Source organism: Thalassophryne amazonica, chromosome 21, assembly GCF_902500255.1.
Source record: "Thalassophryne amazonica chromosome 21, fThaAma1.1, whole genome shotgun sequence".
NCBI lineage: Eukaryota > Metazoa > Chordata > Actinopteri > Batrachoidiformes > Batrachoididae > Thalassophryne > Thalassophryne amazonica.
Genome location: NC_047123.1, coordinates 28,041,522 through 28,066,386, shown reverse-complemented (window position 1 = coordinate 28,066,386; position 24,865 = coordinate 28,041,522). Strand labels below are relative to the sequence as shown.

At 40.1% G+C, this 24,865-nt stretch overlaps 2 protein-coding genes across 2 annotated transcripts in view; both read left to right on the top strand.

Annotated features, from left to right (window-relative positions):
• The window catches only part of itpkb (inositol-trisphosphate 3-kinase B), a 39,852-nt gene extending 23,819 nt beyond the window's left edge, over positions 1 to 16,033 (top strand). Inside the window, exons 6-12 of the mRNA XM_034162062.1 lie at positions 8,991 to 9,090; positions 10,712 to 10,749; positions 10,824 to 10,999; positions 11,110 to 11,314; positions 12,919 to 13,020; positions 14,328 to 14,399; positions 14,500 to 16,033. Coding sequence (XP_034017953.1) covers positions 8,991 to 9,090; positions 10,712 to 10,749; positions 10,824 to 10,999; positions 11,110 to 11,314; positions 12,919 to 13,020; positions 14,328 to 14,399; positions 14,500 to 14,709 — 903 coding nt within the window. The 3' untranslated portion in view covers positions 14,710 to 16,033. The remainder of the gene's footprint in view (positions 1 to 8,990; positions 9,091 to 10,711; positions 10,750 to 10,823; positions 11,000 to 11,109; positions 11,315 to 12,918; positions 13,021 to 14,327; positions 14,400 to 14,499) is intronic.
• Positions 16,034 to 18,516: 2,483 nt separating this feature from the next.
• coq8aa (coenzyme Q8A, genome duplicate a) overlaps positions 18,517 to 24,865 on the top strand; it is a 29,484-nt gene continuing 23,135 nt past the window's right edge. The window contains exon 1 of the mRNA XM_034162063.1: positions 18,517 to 18,747. The gene's annotated coding sequence lies outside the window, so the exon portion shown is untranslated. The remainder of the gene's footprint in view (positions 18,748 to 24,865) is intronic.

The window sequence follows — 24,865 nt, the reverse complement described above, 5'->3', positions numbered from 1 at the left end:
CCTCAAGCTAGTAACTTTGGGTTAAAGTCTGCTTTAAAGTTACTGTTTGGAGAATGTGGTTGTTTTTGTGCATCACCACAGTAAAACCAACTTAAGATGACGGGGTGTGACACATTATGATTGGCATGTCTGGACTTATCGTGTCCCGTAGGCCCATGTAGGCGTTGGTCACAATAACACTTAATGGCATGAATTTTAGTTTGAACGCAGACAAAGCCCACGTTATCCTGCTGGGTGGCGAGTTTACGAAACCCAAAAAGCATTTGTGTTTGTTTAATTTGGAGTATAGGTTATACTTTAGGTCTGTTATGGGCTTTAATGCACCTCAGTGATCTCACTTTGGAAGCAAGTCTACTTTATCAACCTGAAGAATTTACTTAGAACATAACTTAAGTACTAGATGTAGCCACTTTTTCAGGGAGGTGTTTTTCATATATTTAGAATCTAAGCCACTTTTCAAGTGGACCTCCATGAAAGCACCAAGCTTGGCTGCTCAGATGTTTGTCTCTGCTTTTGTTTTTTGCGTGCCCTGCATCACGTGCACCATGCATTTAAAAATTCTCTGCGTGCACGTCCCTGTTTATACTTTGCAGACTCAGACATTTGCAGTATTTGTATCTACAAGGGGACCTTGTGGTTAGCAATATCAGGGCTGTTGTTTCCTCAGCGCCTTGCTGTTGAAAACATCAGCACGTATCAGTGTTTCCCCACATTACACATTTGTAATCCACAGTTACGTTTTGGCCTGAGTTTTTCACCGTATTTTCTCTCGTTGCTCCGCCCCGTCTGCAAATACCTTTTCCTTTTGAGGTTTGCACAATTTGCTAAGTAATATTTGAGTCAGTTGTACGTATGTGAGAAAACATTCAGAATGTGTGAACAAAAAAAAATATATGTTGCAAACATTATTGGTGAAGACAAGCTGGTTCATGGATTCTTTTTGTCCATTGTGTATTGAGGACAAGGCCTTTTTAAATTTTATTTATTTATCTTTTTGTTTGTAGTCATCGGCGGATGTGGAAAATACTGTCGCTGAAGTAAGCAGCAACCCCCCCACTTCCTGTCTGCAAGAAGTTCCTCAGCTTATTATTTCCCCTCTCGAGTTCTCTCTCTCTCTCTCTCTCTCTCTCTCTCTCTCTCTCTCTCTCTCTCTCTCTCTCTCTCTGTCTCTCACCGTCTCTCAGTGGAAACTTCGCAGTGTTTCCTCTTTGTCCATTTGGTCTTTGGATGCAGATAGAGGAGGCAGAGAAAAAGTCAGGAGTGAGACAAAGATAACAGATGTGCAGTGGTTAAAGGGGTCATATTGTGCAAAACATGTTTTATTTTAGTATTTAAAGTCAAATATGATTGGGGTTTGATGTTGAACATCCTTAAAGTAGCACAATTCTATGTCTAAGTTTCTGATTAACAAAATTTTGTCCTGAAACAGCTCGTGTTACACTTGCGTGACATATGTCACAGAAGTCCAAAGACCCTGTCTTACACCAGGTGGAGCAGTAACTAGCAGTGACACTGACCTGTGCCTGATCAGTGTCACTGCTAGTTTCCAGCTAATGCAATTTTCATTATCACACCCACTGCGCACATTGTGTAATAGTGTAGTAGTCAAGGCCCAAACCCTCCAGAAGATGGCCAGGGCTTTGGTCGCCAAGGCACTGGCCAAAGTTTTGACCCCCAAAGAACAAGGGAAGATTTTGACCCCAAAGGCCCTGGTCTAGGCTTCGACCTCAAAGACCCATGCCAAGACTTTGACCCCAAGTCCAAAGCTAAGGCTTTGACCACCAAGATCAAGGTGAAAGCTTTGAACCATGAAGGCCAAGACATTGACCCTCAAGGTATGGGCCAAAGCTTTGACCTCCAACGCACAGGGTAAGGCTTTGTCCTCCAAGGCCCAGACCAAGGCTTTGACTCTCACTGCCCTGGCCAAGGCTTTGACTCTAAAGGCCCAAGCCAATTCTTTAACCTCAACTTCAAAGCCAAGGCTTTGGCATCCTAGGCCAAGACTTTGACCCATTCAGCTCAAGACTTTGATCCCCATGGCCCAGGCCAAGGTTGACCCTCAAGGCCCTGACCACAATCCCAAAGCCCAGGCCAATTCTTTAACCCAAACTCCAAAACCAAGTCTTTTAATGACCAAGACCAAGTCTTTGACCCATTCAGCCCAAGACTTTGACCCTCATAGCCCAGGTTAAGGCTTTGACCACAAGTCCAAAGCAAAGATTTTGACCACCAAGGCTTAGCCCAAGTCTTTGACCCATAAAGCCCAAAGCTTTGACCCCCAAGGTCCACACCAAGGCTGATTTTAAGATCAAAGCATAAATTAAAAAAAGGACAAAAAAGAGAGAAAATGAATCATACAGAGATGGAAATTCACACAAAAAACTCTCATCACTCATCACACTCATTTTCAACCGCTCATCCGGGATCAGGTTGTGGGGGGTAACAGCTCTAGCAGACCTGCTAGAACAGACAAAACACATGGATTTTTATCCCCAAAACACAGTAAATCATGAATGTATCTTCAAAAGCAGCAGTTTGCTCTGTCTGCGGGTTCATTCTTTTCCACACGATTTGACCTGTGCAGAGATTTGCATGGCCAGATTGCGTTTGCTCGCTGTTTTGCTAATCAAATGACCTACGATTGTTTATGCTTGCACACTGTGCGCGACGCACGTGTGCATCTTATAGGGCGCTGGGATGCGAGTGAGCGCTGGTTTTGTTAAACCTGGACAAACAGACAGCCTCCGTCCCGCGTGTCGTTGAGCCCGTTGATGGGGATGTCGTCTGCGTGGCTGTATCCAGCGTGGGCTGTTGTAATGTCAGTCGGAGCCACCATTTTCGTGGTCACCACCATGCACCTTCTCGCCAGCCACTTTCAGGTACCGTAGAGTCCACAGAGCCTGGATTTAGGGCTTGTTTGGCGGAGTTTGACAGCTCTACTTTTGCACCCAGGATTTATGGAGCCATAATACCGGCGGTGTTATGACAGTGGTGTCTGAAGCCTTTTTCTTCTTAGTCACAGACAAACAAATCCTCACCTCCTCTTCTTGCATTTTAATATCTTTCGCACTTAAATCTGGACTTGATGGCACGCTCTGTTATTTCTCACATTTGAGATGGTCCAGACACACTTTCTCTTCCTTGCTTGCTCTTGCTCGCCGTCTCGCTCTCTCTTTCTCACACACACACCATCTGCAGTTGGGCAACCTGCACCTGGTGTAGCTGGATGATGGCCTGATTTGACAGAAAGTGCAGACTTTTTCCACGCTGTAACCCGACGCTCTTGTTCTTTAGCTAAGTGGCTGAAAACAGGAACGCTTTCTTGACGGTGATTTGAATTTCCAATAATGATGAGAACACATAATCTCACCTTTGCTCAGGGGACTTTAACTAATGGTCTTTTTGCAATATTTCACATCCAAAATATTTGAGCCAGTCATCAGAAATTACAAATATGCCAATATGTGCATTTTTTTTCTTGCTGACTCTCTAGTCATCCTTTTTAATGCACATTTTTTATTTTAATGACAGAAATCGCCTAATTCTGCATGAAACAGTGTACATCATGCAGCCTTTGTTTATACAAGACCTGTATTCTATCACAACTTTACTCAGCAGCTTGGTGGGGTGTTGCAGCCCCCCTCAGCCCCCCATCTAGACATGCCACTGCCAAATATTATTAATCACTGATTAAAAAAATTTCATTGGATGAGCAACATTTTGGAATCCATGTACAGCAGTTGTGCATTCCGTGGTGTTGTTGTCGCCCCCAATCACATCAGATCACCGAAGTTCTGCAGAGTAGGTCCTGATTAGTTCTTGGCTGGAAGACCAGCTGCTGGACGTTTCTGCATGTTGAACTGCATTCACTTCAGGAAGTTGCATCCATATCCCAAATGTGAATGTGGATCTCTACCGGATCTGCTGTGCTGACTCCAAACAACTGGGAACAGAGATTTTTGTGAAATGGAAGGCCATGCATGATGCTTCTTACAAGAGAAAGCAAAGGAGCTTGAATCCCCCATCGTCAAAGAAGTGAAAACTTCTAAGGGAAATTACATATTGCAATGTGCAAAAACACCACTAGATGGCACTAAATCCTCCACACTTGATAATTATAGTATCATTATAGTATAATTAATATAATTATATTATAATTATGATAATTATATCTAACGGGGACTAGAAGGAGAGAGCATATCTCACCCATATTGGCCTCTCTTCATTGGCTTCCTGTTAATTCTAGAATAGAATTTAAAATTCTTCTTCTTACTTATAAGGTTTTGAATAATCAGGTCCCATCTTATCTTAGGGACCTTGTAGTACCATATCACCCCAATGGAGCGCTTCGCTCTCAGACTGCAGGCTTACTTGTAGTTCCTAGGGTTTGTAAGAGTAGAATGAGAGGCAGAGCCTTCAGCTTTCAGGCTCCTCTCCTGTGGAACCAGCTCCCAATTCAGATCAGGGAGACAGACACCCTCTCTACTTTTAAGATTAGGCTTAAAACTTTCCTTTTTGCTAAAGCTTATAGTTAGGGCTGGATCAGGTGACCCTGAACCATCTCTTAGTTATGCTGCTATAGACTTAGACTGCTGGGGGGTTCCCATGATGCACTGAGTGTTTCTTTCTCTTTTTGCTCTGTATGCACCACTCTGCATTTAATCATTAGTGATCGATCTCTGCTCCCCTCCACAGCATGTCTTTTTCCTGATTCTCTCCCCTCAGCCCCAACCAGTCCCAGCAGAAGACTGCCACTCCCTGAGCCTGGTTCTGCTGGAGGTTTCTTCCTGTTAAAAGGGAGTTTTTCCTTCCCACTGTAGCCAAGTGCTTGCTCACAGGGGGTCGTTTTGACCGTTGGGGTTTTACGTAATTATTATATGGCCTTGCCTTACAATATAAAGCGCCTTGGGGCAACTGTTTGTTGTGATTTGGCGCTATATAAATAAAATTGATTGATTGATTGACTTGAGCTTTAAAAATACACCTGTGGTTCCTATTATACACTAATATGAAGCCACACTCAAAAAACTAATGCATTGGATGAACTCAATTCAATTATGAGCAGGATTTCCATCTAATAAATATATGTAGTCCCAACTAAATTAAATGATCTTGCATGAATGTGCTTTATTTGAGTTGGGGCTACATATAATTATTAGATGGAAATCCTGCCCATAATTGAATTGAGTTCATCCAGTGAGTCGTTTGTTTGCGTGATACACTCAAAAAACTGACTCATTGGATTGGATTTCCATCTAATAAATATATGTAGTCACAACTAAATTCAACTAAATGATCTTGCATGAATGTGCTTTATTTGATTTGGGGCTACATATATTTATTAGATGGAAATCCTGCCCATAATTGAATTGAGTTCATTCAATGAGTCATTTGTTTGCGTGATACTTCAAAAAACTGACTCACTGAATTGGATTCCCATCTAATAAATATATGTAGTCCCAAATAAATTAAATTTCATTGCCTTGCATGAATATGCTTTATTTGAGTTGGGGCTGCATATATTTGTTAGATGAAAATCTTGCACATAATTGACTTGAGTTCCTCCAATGAGCCATTTTTTGAGTGCGTATCTCAGCTTTCTATTGATCACATGGACATTTGACCTTGAGTGATCTTGAAAGGTCACAACTGTTAGGTGTTCATCAAGGATAAACTGTCTCTATCTTTCACAGATTTGTTGAACTTTGTGTGGTCATACTGAATCACAAAGAGGATGTTCGCATGACTGCTTCCTCAAAACACTTACGTCTCTGTGATGCCCAAAGATGACCTAACAAGAAGTTATCTTCCACCACGATGTCCTACTATAGGGGGGAGAAGGGGTTCTTTTAGGGTGGCTGGTATTTTATCTCCCCTTCATTGATGCAGGCATAAACTCCTTATGTGACTCCCTCGCTATCTGAAGGATGAGGAGGAAAACAAGCTCCTGCAGCTTTTTGGGATGGTCATGTTATTAACCATAGATAGTCATGTTACCAGCTGATGAATTTCTATTACGTCCAGATCATGCCACGTATTGTACGTGCGGTTTCTCCTTCTACGGGCCTCCTCTCTCTAATCTCTCCTCTCCTTCACACTCAAAAAATGGCTCATTGGATGAACTCAATTCAATTATGAGCAGGATTTTCATATAATAATTATATGTAGCCCCAACTCAAATAAAGCACATCCATGCAAGATAATGTAATATAATTGAGTTGGGACTACATATATTTATTAGGTGGAATCCATTCCAATGAGTCAGTTTTTTTGGGTGTATAACTCAAACAATTGATGCATTTACTAGGGGAGCTACGACCACTACCTTTGCACACCCCCCTCCCCTCAGGACTAAACCAAACCAACTATTTTAGGTTCCTTAGATGACCCTAAAACACAATCAGTATGTTCCCAAAAATAAAAACTGGCCTCAAGTCAGTTATCCAAGATGGCCACCAAAATAGGGTTTTTTCACTAAAACACCGTTACACAACATATAAACAGCTTAAATGTCACAGAGGTTCAATGGGAAGACCATTGCAGTTCACAGCAAAGTAATTTGTGCCTAAACTAAATTAATTCATGGGTTTAAGATTCAAAATGGCGTCCAAAATGGCCACCAATTGAACCCTTATCATTAAAATACATAGTATGAACAAACAATAGACTTAATAATGACAGAAATCATTGGTGTTTAAGTAAAAAAAAACTATTTTGGCGGCCATCATGGACGCCATCTTGGATAACTGGCTTGAGGCCAGTTTTTATTTTTGGGAACATCCTGATTGTGTTTTGGGGTCATCTATGGAACCTAAAAAAGTTGGTTTGGTTTAGTCCTGGGGGGTGGGGGGGGGGTGCAAAGGTAGTGGTCGTAGCTCCCCTAGTAATTGGATGAACTCAATTCAATTATGTGCAGGATTTCCATCTAATAAATACATGTAGTCCCAACTAAATTAAATTAAATTATCTTGCATGGATGCACTTTATTTGAGTTGGGGCTACATATATTTATTAGATGAAAATCCTTCTCATAATTGAATTGAGCTTATCCAATGCATCAGTTTTTTGAGTGCAGGTGTTTTTCGTATATGTCAGGTCATCATCGCTTTAGCGGCGTTTTCTAAATGATGTTTGGAGATCAAACTTGTTAAAATAGAAGAAAGGAAAAAAAAGGACCCGATTGCAAAATTTCACCAAAGTAGCTCATTAAAAAAAAAAAAACATTTTCAGGCCTTGTGCACAGGTAACAAAACAAGATGTGTCATTTTTCCACTTGATTGGATTGCTGCATAAAGGTGATTGGTTTTGACTATTACAGTAAAATGACATTTTGGAACATTGTGCAAACTTTGTGTCATGCATCATCTTTTTTTTAACGTGCAGTAATCGCTGAGGCCAGGATTTTCCAATGCACTGCTGATAAAACCGGCTGATCTCCAAATAGTTCAGTGTGTGTATGTGTGTGTGTGTGTTTATTCATGTGTGAGTCCCCACAGTTCAGTCTGTCCTTGCCAAGGACAGGGAGAGCCCTTGGAGGGAGACTGTTTTTGTGTGCGTGCGTTACCAGGGGAAACCCCTGCATGATCCTCCAGGGTTGAGTTAATGTGCGCTTAAAAAGGCAAAGAAAAGAGGAGTGGATGAGCAGGAGAAGCGGGGCAGGCAGAGGGGAGATGTCCCTGGTGGTCAGGCACACCCCACTGTTGCTTTTGTTTGTTTGTTTGGTTTTCAAGACTCATTTTTCCTTCCAGTGACACTTTAAAAGAACGGCTGGATTCGCCAAAAACTTCCTACGGGAACCAAGATGCAAAGGCCTGTTTCCTGGGTGATTTGGAGCAGACTGCATGTTGCCATAGCGATGATTGGGTTCCTCTCCTTTGTCTTAACTGCATCCATGTTTCACTCTTGTGTCCTTTCCTTGTGTTGTAATCCCGCCCACTTAAGGTGCGTAGGAAAGATGCAAAGGAAAACAAAAGAGGAATCAAACAAAAAATGTCAGTTTAATTGCTCTGCGGGTTGTTGTCTGAGATAATATGATGTAAGGATGCACCATAACCGCTGCAGCTTTTTATTTAATTCATTTTTTCTGCGGTTGCTGTGCTCATTGTATGTGCTTCGTTCAGTCTTCATACTTGCATTGGTTTGTCTGTCATTGTATGCTCACATTCTTATGATCTCATTAACAATTCATCACACTTGATACTTACACCATAGGTACCCCTGATAGGGAGATAAACTGATTAGCTTTCAAGGTTCATCATCTATATATTTGCATATTAATGAAGATTAAGTAATTTTGCTTGAGAACATGATGACACACTACTTTCATGAGAACTGCAAGGATAACTTTATTAATCACCTCTTACATAATTGCCAACTACGTTGATGATCAATTAATTTGATTCTCTGCTTCCCAGCTCCTTAAATGTAAATATTTTCTAGTTTTTTAGTAGTTTATACACTTGTCGGTGACAGTATACTCAATAGGATGTCAACATTTTTCACCATTCTTTGACATTTTATGGACCAAACAAATAATTGAGTAATAGAATATAATCAATCAACTGATTCATTGATTGGGGAAATATAATTTGGTGCATATATCTGCGTATTAGTGAGGATAAAATTATTTTTATTTTAATCGGGATAACCGATTAACAAAATATGGTTGACACTTGACACTTATACCATAGGTATCCCCCGAGAAATGCAAAAATCAGAAATATTTTTGAAAATTATTTTAAAAAATTGTCTGGCTTTTACTATTTGCTTGTTACTTGATTGTTTACTATGTACTACTGCACTTTTCTCTATTCTGTTGCATACCAGAAAATCAAACCCAGTGGTTTTAAGAATGGATGTGATTTGGCACAGGTTTGAAAAAATAAATCACCACTGCCATCATATGAATGAGCAAATGCAAACTTGCAGAGGTGGAATTCTTTGTTGCTAAGACATCATTGCAATTTATATTTTAATCTATTTATGTGCAGCACAAGTCTTGGAAGAAGATTAAGAACATGGTCCACTGGTCACCGTTTGTCATGTCCTTCAAAAAGAAATATCCCTGGATACAACTGGCTGGACATGCAGGTCGGTGGACGCAACCATCAGACAGTTCCAGGATTTCATGATGAATGCATTGTTGTGCGGTTAAACAAAAACATGTATACTGTCAGGTCCAGAAGTACCTGGACAGTGAGAAATGGAGTCAAAATGAAACAAGATGTGCATGTTGTGTTGACTTTCAGTTTTAATTGAAGGAGTTTCTGTGGCTGTGACTGGAGAAGCCACGCGTTGCGCGACTTTTGTGCATTGCATCACCACTTATGCAGCTTTATGGTGAAGTGGAACAGAGGAGGAGTTTCTTAAAAAGAAGACGTGAAATTACAGCTACACTTAGAAGATGTGGGGGCGGGGGGGATTTGGCCCCATATTAGATGTATATTCATATATAAAAACTGTTCTATGCTCCACTGCACTACAAATCCATCTTTTGCAACAGGCAAAAGATGCACAATCCCCATGTTCTTCCATCACACAAGGAGGCCAAGAAGAAAATTGGCTTTTTTTCATTTTATAGCATTGTCTGCATTCTAAGGCAATCTGGGAAACTAAATACTGAGTTGTTTTTTATGTACAATTTGTTGTGAAAGTGTAGTGACACGGACCCACAACAGGGGGCGCAAATGAACGGACAATAGAAGAAGTCAAAAATGAACACTTTACTGTTGTGAATGCCACAACTACACACAGCAGATTATAGAATGAATACAGAATCAATCAACCAAGGTGTCGTGTGGGCAGGCTCGACGATAGGAGACGTCCGTCTGGAGAAGAACCGGAACCACACGATTTCCTCCGCCACCGAACCAGGAGAATACTGGAGCCGCCAAGTTCCGAGTCCCCAGGTGGCCACCGTCTCCATGTGTCGGATCTGGTACTGCTGGCGAAGAGCAAAAACAGTCAGGTGTGGGTGTGTGTACACCCCGTAACAAGTATGGTGGTTATTCCACCTCCACCTCTCATCCACACTTGTGTAGCTACTGTCAACCACTTAACTGGCGGGATGCAGAGCGAAGCAGTCGCGGCATGCGCCGGTTCCTCAGGAAAACAGCTGCAACAACGTATTCACTGAAACAACGTTAGTAGTGAAAACACTCAGGCTGAGAACGTTACCTCCTTGGTAGAACGATATCTCGGCGACGTGGTGGAGGTGTCGTCCTGCTTTTATTAGGGGTGAGGAGCAGATGATTGGTGACAGCTGTCATAGCCGATGAGTGACAGATGTCACCCCGGCCGCTCTTGTGAGGCGGCAGCGCCCTCTCGTGCCTGAAGCCCGCACTTCAGGCAGGGCGCCCTCTGGTGGTGGGCCAGCAGTACCTCCTCTTCTGGCGGCCCATACGACACAATTTTCATTTTAAATGCTGGAAACATCATTCATCAATCAGCCTTTCCCATAGTACATCAGATTGTTGGTCAGCAGCTCATCTCCCCTCAAGATCTGCCACTGAAGTGAAGATTCCTATTTACATTAATTTATCTTGTCCAGTTAGTTATGAGCTGGAAGCACATGTTGATTGTTTCATTTCAACTTTACTGTTTTGGTGTGCAGAGGCATAATTTTAATTTTTTTTTAATTTTGTCACAGTCCAAGTAAGAATCTGAAAATTCTCCAAATGCAGATTCATACTGAGATGCTTCCTTTTTACAGGGAGCTTCAAGGCCGGAGCCAACGGACGTATATTAAAAGTAAGATGCTCCATCATGCTTCTTCACCGTGAAGCAAAATGTTGTGATAATAACGTCTTGATTACGTCCTTTAGAAACACTGTGAGTGTGAGCAGCGCTGTTTGTCCCTCCTGATGCTGGACGTGCTGCAGCCGTATGTCCCCGGTTACCATGGAGATGTAGAAAAGGATGGTCAGAAATACAACCAGATGGAGGATCTGCTGGCTGAGTTCGACTGTCCATGCGTGATGGACTGTAAGATGGGCGTGAGGTGAGAAAACGTACGGTATGGACAGGATCGCCGTGTTATATTGATTTTGTTCTTAGTGCAGAAATAAATAAATAAAACACTACGCTGAGGTCTTTCTCACATCCTTCCAGGACCTACCTCGAGGAGGAGCTGACCAAAGCACGCAAGAAGCCCTCTCTGAGACCGGACATGTACCAGAAAATGATTGAGGTGGATCCGGCAGCACCCACAGTGGAAGAGAACAAGCAGAAGGCGGTGACCAAACCTAGATACATGCAGTGGAGGGAAACCATAAGCTCAACAGCGACACTGGGGTTTAGGATAGAGGGAATCAAGGTGCGTGCGCCCCGCGGAGACAAAGATCTTAACTTCCTGTTTTGCACGGAAAACCCCTCTGATGAATGTATTTGTGTGTGTGTGTGTGCGTTACATTGTCGTGTGTGAGGCCTGTCCGTGACAGCCCTGTGGACTTCAACACCTGGACATGACACATCTACACACACACAAATGTCTCTGCTGTTCATTGGCTATATAAGGACATTCAAGGCCTCCCAGATGTCTGTTGCAATGACGCTGAGGGATATTCCCCAAAACACAACCTTCTCATTCTCTGTGCATATGAAGTAAGAGAGAAATAAAAGATAAAGTCTTATGAAGGTTTTTGTAGGTTCTGCTAGAAGTTGTGGACGTGGGAAGAGTGCACCCCTCAGGTATTCTGTGTGTGTGTTAGAGAGTTCAAGTCGTACTCAAATCTGAACCATAAAGGGCAAAATATTTCAGTCTCCAAATAGTATCTTGTTGCCTGGCAGCACACGAGCAAAGCAGTAATACACCCTACAAGCAGTCGCATGTCTAATGTAACTGTAGGATCACGTTACATTCACTGTGCTAATATGACCCATTCATTGGTTAATGTTGATGAGTTTCTACTGATCAGACCACTTTGGATCTGTTCAGATCATTTTTGAGAGTTGTATCAGTGTGCAAAGATTTGCAGATGAGATCATTGGACTTTTTGTTCAGAGCTCTCGAGAAGCTGAGTACAATGGTAGACTGTCCGTGTTTATGACTATCCAAGACCCAGACTTTTCACGCATTAGTCCCATGTCCGTGGGCGCCGGTGCCTTTTTTCAGTTGCTCTGATGTGACCACATGCAGCTACCTCCAGAAAAAAACATGACCCAGCATCTTTTCTCAGCGTGGACTGCTTTTTGGTGCGTTAGCTCCGTGTGCTTCTAAGTTGAAAATCCATTAACCTTTCAGGAAAATGCTGTGATGTCACTGCCGCACCTTTTTAGGCAACTGGGAGCAGAAGTATATCTTTGTTGATTTGTCACTCAAAATATATCACAATAAAGACCAAAAAAAAACCTCATCTGTGATAGCATATTGGACAGATGCTTGGTTCTTGCTGAAGGTGAGTCCTTTTTATCACCATACAATAGAAGCCAGTTGTTCGCTGGCTACGGTTGTCATAGAAACATATCCCAGATGCAGCCCCCCCCAAACCTCTTGGGTGAAGCATTTGTGGGCTCTCAGAACTTCTACAACAACAAAAAAAAAAATACATTTAAAAATGCTAAATAGACAAACAAAAACAATTAACAGTCAATTAATTAATTAATAAACAGTCATTATTAGCACAGAAGAAATGAATTGGGATATTGTGCACGTTGGGCTAGTAAATTTAGAAGTCATCTGAGTGAAGATGTTAAAATGAATGAAAAGGTCCTTTAGGTGTCTTTCAAATATAATTATTACTTCTCATCTCTGAACTGTCATTGAAAAGTCTCCAAAATAACGTTTCCACCTCATTTGCTTCCTTCCAACCTCATTTGTTCAGCTTTTATTGTCCATTCTGCCTTCCTTACTTCATGTTTCACTTTTTTTTTTTTTTTTTTTTTTGCGTCCTCATGCTGCTTGTCTCTTTTGTTCTTTAGAAGGAGGACGGCACGGTGAACCGAGATTTTAAGAAGACAAAAACGAGACAGCAGGTTAGAGTGGCCTTCCATGACTTCGTCAAAGGAAACAAGGACATACTTGTGAGTGTGCATTCTTAAATCTCATGTATGTCAATGGCTTTGACCTGTAGCTTCAGGCAGAGTGGTGTTAATAAAAGATAATCCCATTTTTTAAAAGGTTAAATAGATATTGAATCATTTTAAATTAATTTACTGTTGAACATAAATGTGTGCATTATCAGTGTAGCTAGAGGACAGATGTCAGATTTCTCCTGAAAGCATGTGCGCACAGCAGAATGCGTTGACCTGAATGACCCCACTTGCTTCAGATTGTAATTAACATTTTTGAACTGGTTAAAAGATGGGATTTCAGAAAATGCTTCAGTTTTAAAGCACTTGAATTGTTCAAGGGTCTGACTGCAGAATGGAGCACCGCTTAAGACTGGAAACACGTGGAATTTGTCTTTGTTTAGGTCCGGGTTTAAGGTTTGTGGATGCAGTGTGTTTCTGCTCTGGAATGGCACTCCACTTGATGGATCCAGTTGCTTCAGAAACCTTTCAAAATACCCAAAACAGTGAATGAAACAATTACATCATAAAATGCTTTGCTGCTTCAAAATGTTTGAAGTGTGACAATGGTGACATCTAGTGGACAGTGGAACCCCCATCCCAAAACAATACAGATTTACCAACTGTGCTCCTGATGCTTGGAGTTTTTCATTGATTTCTAAATCAGCAGCGCCCCCTACAGCTGCAGGTTGACACACTTGACTGGCAGGAATGAGATGTTTGTGGCGCAGCAGCAGGAAAACCGTGTCGACAAAACCTCAGCTCATCTGAAGTACAAAAGATGTATCTGCAATCGAACATGGGATAAAGTGGTGAAAGAGGAAGCAGAAATCTTTGACACTGTGGGTCACATTTTGTTGTCTGAAGGTTTATATATTTTAATTTTAATTAAGAAATTGAACCCAGTAAAGGACTGTGCAGGAGGAACTCTCAGCTGGCCAATAGGGGGAAATTTTATTTTATTTTATTTTATTTATTTGTGTTTGCAGATAACAGTAAGAATTTTGTAAGTACTTATGAAACATGAGGGCTTGCAAGTTCGTGGCCAAGTGGTTAGTGTGCTTGGTTTTCAGTGACGAAGGTTGCCAGTTCAAACCTGCTGCATTTCTCAGTGTAATGTGGAGTTGCATTGGGAAGGACATCCAGTGTAAAACTTGTGCCAAATCAACATGCAAATCTACCTTGGATCTGCTGTGGCGACCCAGAGGGAACAGCCGAAGGGTCTTACTATATGTTTGAAATACATGGATTTCAAGCTGTATGAGATTTGATTTATTATATTTTTTGTGTGTTTTCTTTTTTTTTTTTTTTTTTTTCAGAATGGTTACCTCTTCCGACTGAAGGACATCAGAGGCACTTTGGAAATCTCTCCGTTTTTCAAAACCCATGAGGTGAAGTCACATTTCTCCTGATAGGGGCAAAAAAGAAATTGTTTGTTTTTTTTTTCCCCTTGTTTTCTTCATGCTCTTCTTTTTTTCTGTGTAACGGCAGGTGATTGGCAGCTCCTTGTTATTCATTCACGACAGTAAGGGCCGGGCCAAAGTGTGGATGATTGACTTTGGGAAGACCACGCCTCTTCCTGAAGGGCAGGAGCTCACCCACAGAGCATTATGGGTAGAGGGTAACAGGGAAGATGGCTACCTTTTTGGACTTGACAGTTTGGTGGATATTATTTCATCCATGGTGGCTTCTGACACTTGAACTTTGAACTTTGAAGATTATATATATATATATATATATATATATATATATAAAGCATCGGACGCAACCACTGCTAATCAGTCATCGAAAGTTATGGATCCCCCCCCACCAGCATTTAGAGAGATTTAACAGTGAGGTTTCCATGACAACTCAACTATGAACTGAACATATGTTGTGATGCGTGTTACATATTGTATATATCGTCACAGCGACACAGCATTGCAGTGGCCAAACGTTTTTTTGTTGTTTTTTTTTTTACTTTTAATTATTTTAACAAACAATATATTTTAAACACACGTGGAACACTTTCAGCCTTGAACAATGTCAGAAACGACGTCATTTTTAAGCTATGCTATGCCTTGGCATGACAAAAACACATTGCTTCTATTTAATATCGGGATGGATTTCATCTTAAATGTCTGTTTCTGTTGCATGTTTCTTAATTCAAATTTTATCTTTTTAGATCAGGGGTTTACTGTGATTCTTCCCCCCACACACACACTTTTTCATCACCGTGCACCTGTTACAATATGAGTCAAAGTTGTTGTTTTTTTTTTTACTCAGGTTTTGGGCGTAATTAAATATTCAGACAGTTGGCGTTGTTTGAAAGAATAATGGCATTTTTTTCTTATAAAATGCATTCATTTGAATGCGGAAATCTAACAAACTAGGTAATAGTCTGACATTTGACCCCAGTGACCTTGATGTTCACCTGAATGCTATCGTTGCCAGGGGCAGTCCTGGAATCTAGCCGAGCGTGTGCCACATTTGGTAAAAATTGAGTTGAAAATAAAATTCCATGACCTTGATTCTTTAAGAGCAATTATGAGGTCAACTTTTATTGACATGCTAAGTTTGGTAGAAGTCATCAAAAGGACCTTGGAGGAGTAGACCAACTAGTAGACACGACTTTGACACTGACCTCTGGCAATTTTGAGCTGGCTGGACAATTCTGGGAGAGAACATTTTTATGTCAGATTTGGTGTAAATTGGAGGGAAAACTTAAATTTTGGCATTTGGCCCCAATGATTGATTGATCTTTGGAAAATTTGATCTTGCGTTGGCAAATTAAAAATCGACCTCCAATATGTGTGCCAAGTTTAGTGCAAATCATTGTGAAAAATTTTAATTTTGACCATTTACTCAATGACCTTGACCCCACTGATTGACCTTTGGTATATTTGACCTGACCTAAGCCATTCCAGAACCCACCTCCATACGTGTGCCAACTTTAGTGGACAGTTCACTTTAAAAAAAAAAAAAAAAAGAAGAAAAGAAAGAATTTTTGACCTTTGACCCAAATGGAAAAATGTCTCCTTCTCATGATATAACAGATTTCTGAGGAACAATAACATTTTATAGGTTTTGTATTTATTTAAAATATTGTTTAAGAGAGTAGACCCAAAGTGAGCCTGATAATGTGTGTAAATCCCCGTAGTGCCTTCAGAAGTAGGATCGACTGTTGTCTCCTGTGTTGGTTATCCTCCTCGATGCGCACATACACTTATTTGTTGTTTATGTTTTGGCTTCTTTGTGTATTTATTTTCATTGTTCCTTATAAAAGGTGTGCAAAATCTGGATTATGTGTGAGTTATGTGCAATGATTCAACAGTTAAGGTGAGTAAAAACTCGACTGAGCATCATCTCCCATAAGGTCCATCATGGATTTGACCTGAGAAAGTTCACACTATACATTTGTTATTCAAATCGCACCACAGACGCAGCATCCGGAGCTGGTAAGAAACAAAGGAATGAGCGTGCACTCATGCACACATCACAGTCTGCAGATTTCATAGATTTCTTGTATGCATACACAGATTTTTTATAGCTCTACCTTTATGCTTTCTTACTGTTCCTGCAGGAGTTGTGTTGGTGTCCCTGTTCATTGCTTTTAGTTATTTATATTTCTGATTCTTTGTAAGTTTCTGATTAATTCAGTGCAGTTGCTAAAGGATATTGGATACATACCTAAAAGCTTGCAATTTTTATTGCCTATGCTGGTAACAGCATAGGCTTTTTACAGTAAAAAATGAAGACTGGGTGAGGTAGTCTGACCCAACTCGCGTTGCGTAGGCAATAACTTGGAAACAAATGCTGTCATCTTATAAATCTCCAATGTAAAAAGGAACATAATAAGGACAAAAAGACTCAAATATGGTCAACTTTGATACACCAAATCATTCAAAAAGGCAAATTTGTCTGATGTGATATCCCACAGAAATGTCTATCAATTGCTGGAATAGAGAAATGTGATTTTTCATTCAGCAAAATCACTGTTAGATATAATGCAGTATTTAGTTGTTGTGATTTACCATACACAGTTTTTAACTCAGACATTGCCCTTTGTCATAGTTGGAGGTGGAGTCTGGGCAAATTGATCCAAACATAAACAAGGTTAGCTGGACATTTTAAAATACTTGTTTATTGTAGATCACAGCTTTCTAAAACTAATGCAATGTTTCAGTTTCATGTTTAATGAGCAATTTCTGTAATTTATTCAATATTAATGATTCCTTTTTTTTTTTTTTTGGCACTCACTGAACAATTCTATTTCTTCCAGCAGATGGCAGCAGAGCACCATATTACAGCTGCTTGAAGTAAAGGCACATTTATTAATATTATTTTTATTGTATCATAAAATGAGTAATCTTGTATGTTGCTTGTGTGTCATATATTATGAATGTAGAATTTCTAATGACAGCAATAAAATACATAAATTTGAAGTTTAATTCACTGACCTATAACTTGGTAAATATACATCTTTAAAAACAATTTATATTGAAATAAAGGCAATTTAGCCTTTTTATGCAGTGCATTTAGGCAATTCACTCAAATTTTATTTATTGTATGATATTGATATTTTTTTCACTTTCAGAAAGTACAAAAACAGGTGTGTAAACCACATAAAATATGCAGACTCAGTGTTTGGACAACGGGGACGAGACAGCGAGCAGGGTTCAGACAACCTAACCCTGAGTATTCATAAGACGAACTCATCATGGGTTTCAGGAAGAACAGACATCTTCACTTCTCAATGGAGAGCATATTGACATACTGTCTGGGTGTGTGGTACGCGGGCTTCACAACCGAGGACAGAAAGGTGGTACAGATCTGGTCATAAACACTGTCCTAAAGATCAGCTGCCCTCTTCTCAGCCTGGAAAACATTGCCACATCCGGTTGCCTTAGGAGAACCAAGGCCATCACAGGACACCCCTCACACTCTGCCTACCCCCTGTTTGACCTGTTGCCCTCTGGGAGACACTACAGGCCAACAAAGCCCCACACAAGCAGGCTGACAAACAGCTTCTTCCCTTGGGCAGTAAGTATATATATATATATATATATATATATGTGTGTGTGTGTGTGTGTGTGGAAAGCACCCCAAATTTCGTTGCTCCCCCGCCCACCTCTCCTCACATATACACACACAATGACGAGACTATTCTGTTCTCTCTTTGAATGTGTGTATATAAATGGAACCAATAAAAAAACTGGAAATAAGTGTTTATTCCCTTTTTTGTCTTTCCCTGATTATATATATTTATATGATTTGTGTCGAATCCACATAAAGTGTTAATCTGCCCCTTAGTGTTTTTTTTTTTTGTTTGTTTGTTTGGTTTTTTTTGGGGGTTTTTTTTTATGGACCAATGAGAAAACAGAATTCTGCCTCATCCGCTTGCCAACACACGATACCGACCAATAGGATCAACACGTGGGCGGGACAGTCAAAAACAACGACAAGACCAAAGACTTGTGTGTGAAATCATTCCAGAAAAGACCGGATGGAATAACATAATTTGACTTTAAAAAAAATCCTTAAAATGTAGTCGTGTAAAGCTATATTAAAAAAAAAAAAAAAAAAAAAAAAGCAAGAGCAGAGGGTTGTGTCTCTTTAAGGCTCTGGCTGCTGCTGCGTGGACTTCTTAAATTCGGTTTGACCTCGTGGTGGAGGAAACTGGATTAAAAGGCGTCCAGGAGCGACACTATAAGGAGGACGACGGTTAGAGAACAGGCTGTTTGTCCTGCTGCTAACCGGGTAAGTGTGTCTAAAGAAGATAAATTATGCTTCTTGTTGTTTTTGACGGAGCGTAAACCCTGCTTGTTGACCTTTTGAGGCACCGCTGGGGGGGTGCGCTGGAAATTCCTCTGTGAAAACATGATTATTGTGCGATTTTTAAACATTAGATAATGTGCATTAAATATTCCCCCCCCCCGGAGGGGTTACTGCCCGTCTTTGCTTTCAGATATTTTATTTATTTATGTTAGGTTGCAGTATGGTGACGTGTATGATTTCAGTGGCTGCTGCACAACTTCTGCAAACTTTCCAACTTTTATTGCAAACGGCAGTGATTCAAACAATTAGTTAACGACAAGGATACCCTTCGAGAACGTTCCAAATGGCTTTAATTGACGTGTTTTTATTTGTGCGACATAACTGTAGTTGTCCGCTTAGCGTTTGAAAACTGTAGTCGGGGAGACCGGGGCTGGTTATAACAAATTTTACTTGGGGTTTCCATTTTGGGTTAACATATTCGCTGAGTAGTTTTACAAAAATCATTCCACCGATTAATGTTGGACAGAGGGAATGTGTTCAAATCTCAAACGTATTCTTTCTGTCCCTTGAGTTTCCAAAATAAAATCGAAGTGGCTATGGGTACGTACATCCGTATCTTCTGCGGGACTGCTAAAGGTACGGACCAAGGTTCACAGAAGATACGGACAACGTATGGATGAGTTTTGAAGCCTTGCCGGCTCTTTAGCCGCATATGGTACGAGTACGGACATATTTGCGCATTCTGATTGGTCGGTAAGACACCCTCCGTATCTTTAGAACGGTCTCTGTAGATACAGGTCCGTACCCGTAGCCATGGCCAAATAAAATACCCTTTTTGTTCCCCAGACTATTAAGTCACACTGTCAAAAAAGCGCATCATAAAGAGGGGAAATAAACATGTAAAAGTTGCATTTATTTTTGAAATGTATATTTCACAAGTATTCAAGAAAAATGATTTTGTAATAACCTGAAAAGTCTGTTCCAACACATACTAGCTTAAACAACATGGAGTAAATATGTTTAATGCTGTTTCTTGTTTCTACTGAAAATTTACTGAAGCATGGTTTTAATTTACTGTTACAGAACTTTTATTTTATTTTTTTTACATAAATTGCACCTGAGTATAAGAGAGAGGATCTCCCAAGCTACAAAACAAAAAAAAACAAAAAACACAACTTATAGTCCAGAAAATACAGTAGGTATCAAGAGCAGTAGCAAAATGGCACTATGCTAGTCATATTCTGATTGGGAGGTGTCGATTTGCTTCCAGTTTGCGAGCCCTCCTCCATAGGAGTTGGACACAACAGACTGCTGACACACACGCCTTTCAGTTGTGACCATCAGAGGGCGCTGCAGAAATTGTGACGCAGTTGATGCCTCTAAGCTGTATCATACTTTGTGGTGGTGCTTGCTTTGTCAACAACACAGATTTTTCTGCTGAACAGTTGCCAGACTTTTGCAACAACTCGCCTCAGTGTTTATGTAGGAGCTCTCAGCCAGTTGGCACCTCTTGTTCAGGTTAAGAACTTACTCATATAATCCATAAACATGCTTGTGTTCAAACTGTGTTTTTTAGAGGGCGGAGATTAACAAAAGGGGCTGGATGTAGGGTTGCCTTTGCTCAGTAAATAGCTTAACGTTTCCTCAGGAATGCACACAGTGGTACAAAAAACAGCAACAATTAATCATGCCTTCTCGGAAAAACAACCCGTTTGTTTTTTTAAAAATAGATGATGTAAATTTACAATCTCTTAACCAGACATGGGGCCAAATACAAAAGTATTTGAAAATACTTCAATACATTTTTCAGAGAATTTGTATTTTCTGATTTTGAATTCAAAGTATTTGTATTTCCGATACAGTATTTCCAAATACTTTTTCAAATACTTTTCAAACTTGGGAATCTCTGTGACACCATGTTGAATATAGATTGTGATAGTTTGATTATTGCCTGTGATATTATAATAGTGAATTTGTGATAAAACATTCAATCCTTTACTTATCAATAGTATTTGGTCATGATATTTTCACAATAAATTGCCACCGGTTTATCGGTTTTTGTGTTGATTTGTTGTTTATACAACCCCTGGCAAAAATTATGGAATCACCGGCCTCGGAGGATGTTCATTCAGTTGTTTAATTTTGTAGAAAAAAAGCAGATCAGACATGACACAAAACTAAAGTCATTTCAAATGGCAACTTTCTGGCTTTAAGAAACACTATAAGAAATCAAGAAAAAAGATTGTGGCAGTCAGTAATTACTTTTTTAGACCAAGCAGAGGAAAAAAATATGGAATCACTCAATTCTGAGGAAAAAATTATGGAATCACCCTGTAAATTTTCATCCCCAAAACTAACACCTGCATCAAATCACATCTGCTCGTTGATATTGACCCTGTGCCATGACATTGACCCTATGTGTCTTTTTGCAAGGAATGTTTTCACAGTTTTTGCTCTATGGCAAGATGCATTATCATCTTGAAAAATGATTTCATCATCCCCAAACATCTTTTCAATTGTCCAAAATATCAACGTAAACTTGTGCATTTATTGATGATGTAATGACAGCCATCTCCCCAGTGCCTTTACCTGACATGCAGCCCCATATCATCAATGACTGTGGAAATTTACATGTTCTCTTCAGGCAGTCATCTTTATAAATCCCATTGGAACGGCACCAAACAAAAGTTCCAGCATCATCACCTTGCCCAATGCAGATTTGAGATTCATCACTGAATATGACTTTCATCCAGTCATCCACAGTCCACGATTGCTTTTCCTTAGCCCATTGTAACCTTGTTTTTTTTCTGTTTAGGTGTTAATGATGGCTTTCGTTTAGCTTTTCTGTATGTAAATCCCATTTCCTTTAGGCGGTTTCTTACAGTTCGGTGACAGACGTTGACTCCAGTTTCCTCCCATTCGTTCCTCATTTGTTTTGTTGTGCATTTTTCGATTTTTTTAAACATATTGCTTTAAGTTTTCTGTCTTGACGCTTTGATGTCTTCCTTGGTCTACCGGTATGTTTGCCTTTAACAACCTTCCCATGTTGTTTGTATTTGGTCCAGAGTTTAGACACAGCTGACTGAACAACCAACATCTTTTGCAACATTTGCCCTCTTTTAAGAGTTTGATAATCCTCTCCTTTGTTTCAATTGACATCTCTCGTGTTGGAGCCATGATTCATGTCAGTCCACTTGGTGCAACAGCTCTCCAAGGTGTGATCACTCCTTTTTAGATGCAGACTAACAAGCAGATCTGATTTGATGCAGGTGTTAGTTTTGGGGATGAAAATTTACAGGGTGATTCCGTAATTTATTCCTCAGAATTGAGTGATTCCATATTTTTTTTTCCTCTGCTTGGTCTAAAAAAGTAACCGTTACTGACTGCCACAATCTTTTTTTTCTTAATTTCTTATAGTGTTTCTTAAAGCCAGAAAGTTACCATTTGAAATGACTTTAGTTTTGTGTCATGTCTGTGATCTGCTTTTTTTTCTACAAAATTAAAGAACTGAATGAACATCCTCTGAGGCCGGTGATTCCATAATTTTTTCCAGGGGTTGTAGTTCATAGAAAGTATTTGTATTTGAAATTCAAAAATCTAAAGTATTTGTATTTAAATACAATTCAAAGTATTTGACCCCATGTCTGCTGTTAACCTTCACTGAGCCTGTTGCCGTTGCGCTCCCTTCTTCATGTTTATTTTTACTGGTCTGCGAGGTGACACTTGGTGATAGTGACAGCGAAACATGCTGGATGTCCCCTCTTCATTTCTCACCCAGTTTAAAAAAAAAAAAAATCTCGACTTTGTGTCACTTCAAGCAGGGATGTGCACGCAGCCGCACAGATGTATAGCTGTTTCAAACTGGCATGCATTTTGGAGAAGTTTAGTCAGTTACTGAATCTTGTCAATGGCTGTGCTGAAATACTTCCTGCAAAAGTGGAGTCATTTTGGATTCAAATTCACAGGAACCCTAAAATGGAATAAGCGAGTTTAGAAACTGGACGCAGTAATTCTGCAGTCATTGTGGTTTCAGTGAGAGCTGCAGTATAAGACGTCTTTGTGCTGGCTTTTATCAAATATGAAACCTCAGTTGTCTTGTGGAAAATGTGGTTTTATTGACCTTGGCTCTGCCAGAGCACGCTGCAGTTGGCTGTTGAGAAAACATTTTCAACTTTTGGCTCGGGATCAGTAGTTCACAGCAGTGACAGGAACCTCTCGGGTTACCCGTGAGGCATACCGATTAGAATCGGTACAAGTAGCTATGGACCCAAGCCCTGACTCCAATGTCTATTTTCGTTGCAGTGAATCAACAGTTGGTGGAGAATCAGCCATTAATCGCGACAGTATTTAAAAAAAGTATTTAAAATAAATTATTATTGATCTCTCACCGACTGGGTGTCATGACTTCATTGTTACACTTCAGGCCATGGTTTCACCCATTTGTGATTTAGAGGAAGTAGGGAACTGTTGTGTAATAAAAAAAGGAGCATCTCCTTAACATTGCATGTGAGTTTTTCGTGCAGTGTGTGTGTTGCAGCCATGCATATGCCACAAGATTTTTCTGTGAGTGTTGTCGTATGCCACACGCAGCTATGTTTGTGCACAGCGTACAGAAAATTCTGTGCCTCAAAGCTACACAAACTGTCTACACGACGCAAATGTCACCAGGTGGCTGAGAAGAAAATTTAAAAAACACTGACTCAGACTAGCAGTTTGGGGAAAATATAGGCAATTTATGAGTTAGAAAGTGCACTTTCAGATTTGGTAGTGTTTGAAATATACACGCAAAATGCACCAAATATTTATTATCTGTCATTTTGGATTTTCCTCGATGTTACACTTTTTGAACAGCAAAGCAATGAGTTAAGAAAAGAACTACCTTTAAACTAAGCTGCCCCTTTATCATTTTATTTATTTTAAAATTAATAATAATGTTGGCAAAATTGTCTTTCGAACATGTCTTCAAAAGGTAGGTGGTGATGGGGGTCTTCCAGTCCCTCGCCCTTCTAGCTACAGGCCTGTGCATTCCCTGTTATCAGGAGGAAAATACAGATGAAGACAACAAAAAAAATTGTGTGTATTCACGTGGAACGTGTCACCGGATTGGCTGGTGAGAAACGAATTGCATGCGCCATCTGTCCAGAATACACTCTGCTGATATTGGAAGCGAAGTAGAGGGTGAATAATGCTTTTAAAACGTGCAGCACTACTGATAAACTAGCAGAAAGCACTGACAGAGTGGTGGCTCTTATCTCTGTCAACACCGTGCTCATGAAGAGGAAAGAAACTAAAGACACGTGCAGTCAGTGTGTCGCATGCATCATATAGACGATACCAAGCAATAAAAAAAAAATGCCTTGATCAGGCCTGTTTTGCACCATCTCTAAAATAGTTGCATGTTGAAGCAGCCGTCCAACTCGTATTTTAGAATTTTGCACAAATCTGCAGTTCTTTCCGATAAATTAAAAACTCCTTTTTACAAATATTTAAGACTAGTCAATGATTCTAACACTTATGGATGTTACACATCTGTATGTAGTGTATTACGAAGGCCTTGTGTCCATCCGTCTGTCTGTGCTCCACATAACTCCAGTCCTATTACTGCTAGTCTTCAAATTCACAGGGAGCATTCTTGGGACACAGACCTTGGACAAGTTCAGAGATGACAAACCTTGACTTATTTTAAGAGGTTAAAAGTCACATTCGGTTTCATATTTTTATGATATGAATCATGAAAATCTGTTTTTAGTTGTTTTTTTTTTAAGGGTGGTGGAGGGGTGACAGCCAGAGTAGAGCGACACAGTGACGTCATTGGCTGATCTCTGTGGTGCTCCCAAGTGGTTTGTTCATGTGTAAATATAACATGTTTCTCATATTATGTAACAGCTAGCGGATGTTAGTTTGGTGACGTCACTGGCTGGTCTAGCTACCTGCTAACTGCGCTTCGTTTGTATGTAAATATAACCTTCTTTGTCATATATTACGTAAAAGCTAGTAAGAAATAAACACTTCTAAAACTGAAAACACTGTTTTTTGGAACCTGATAAATGCCTTTGGAGTGATTTACAAGACATCTTGCGGATGTCGGCATACACGCTAA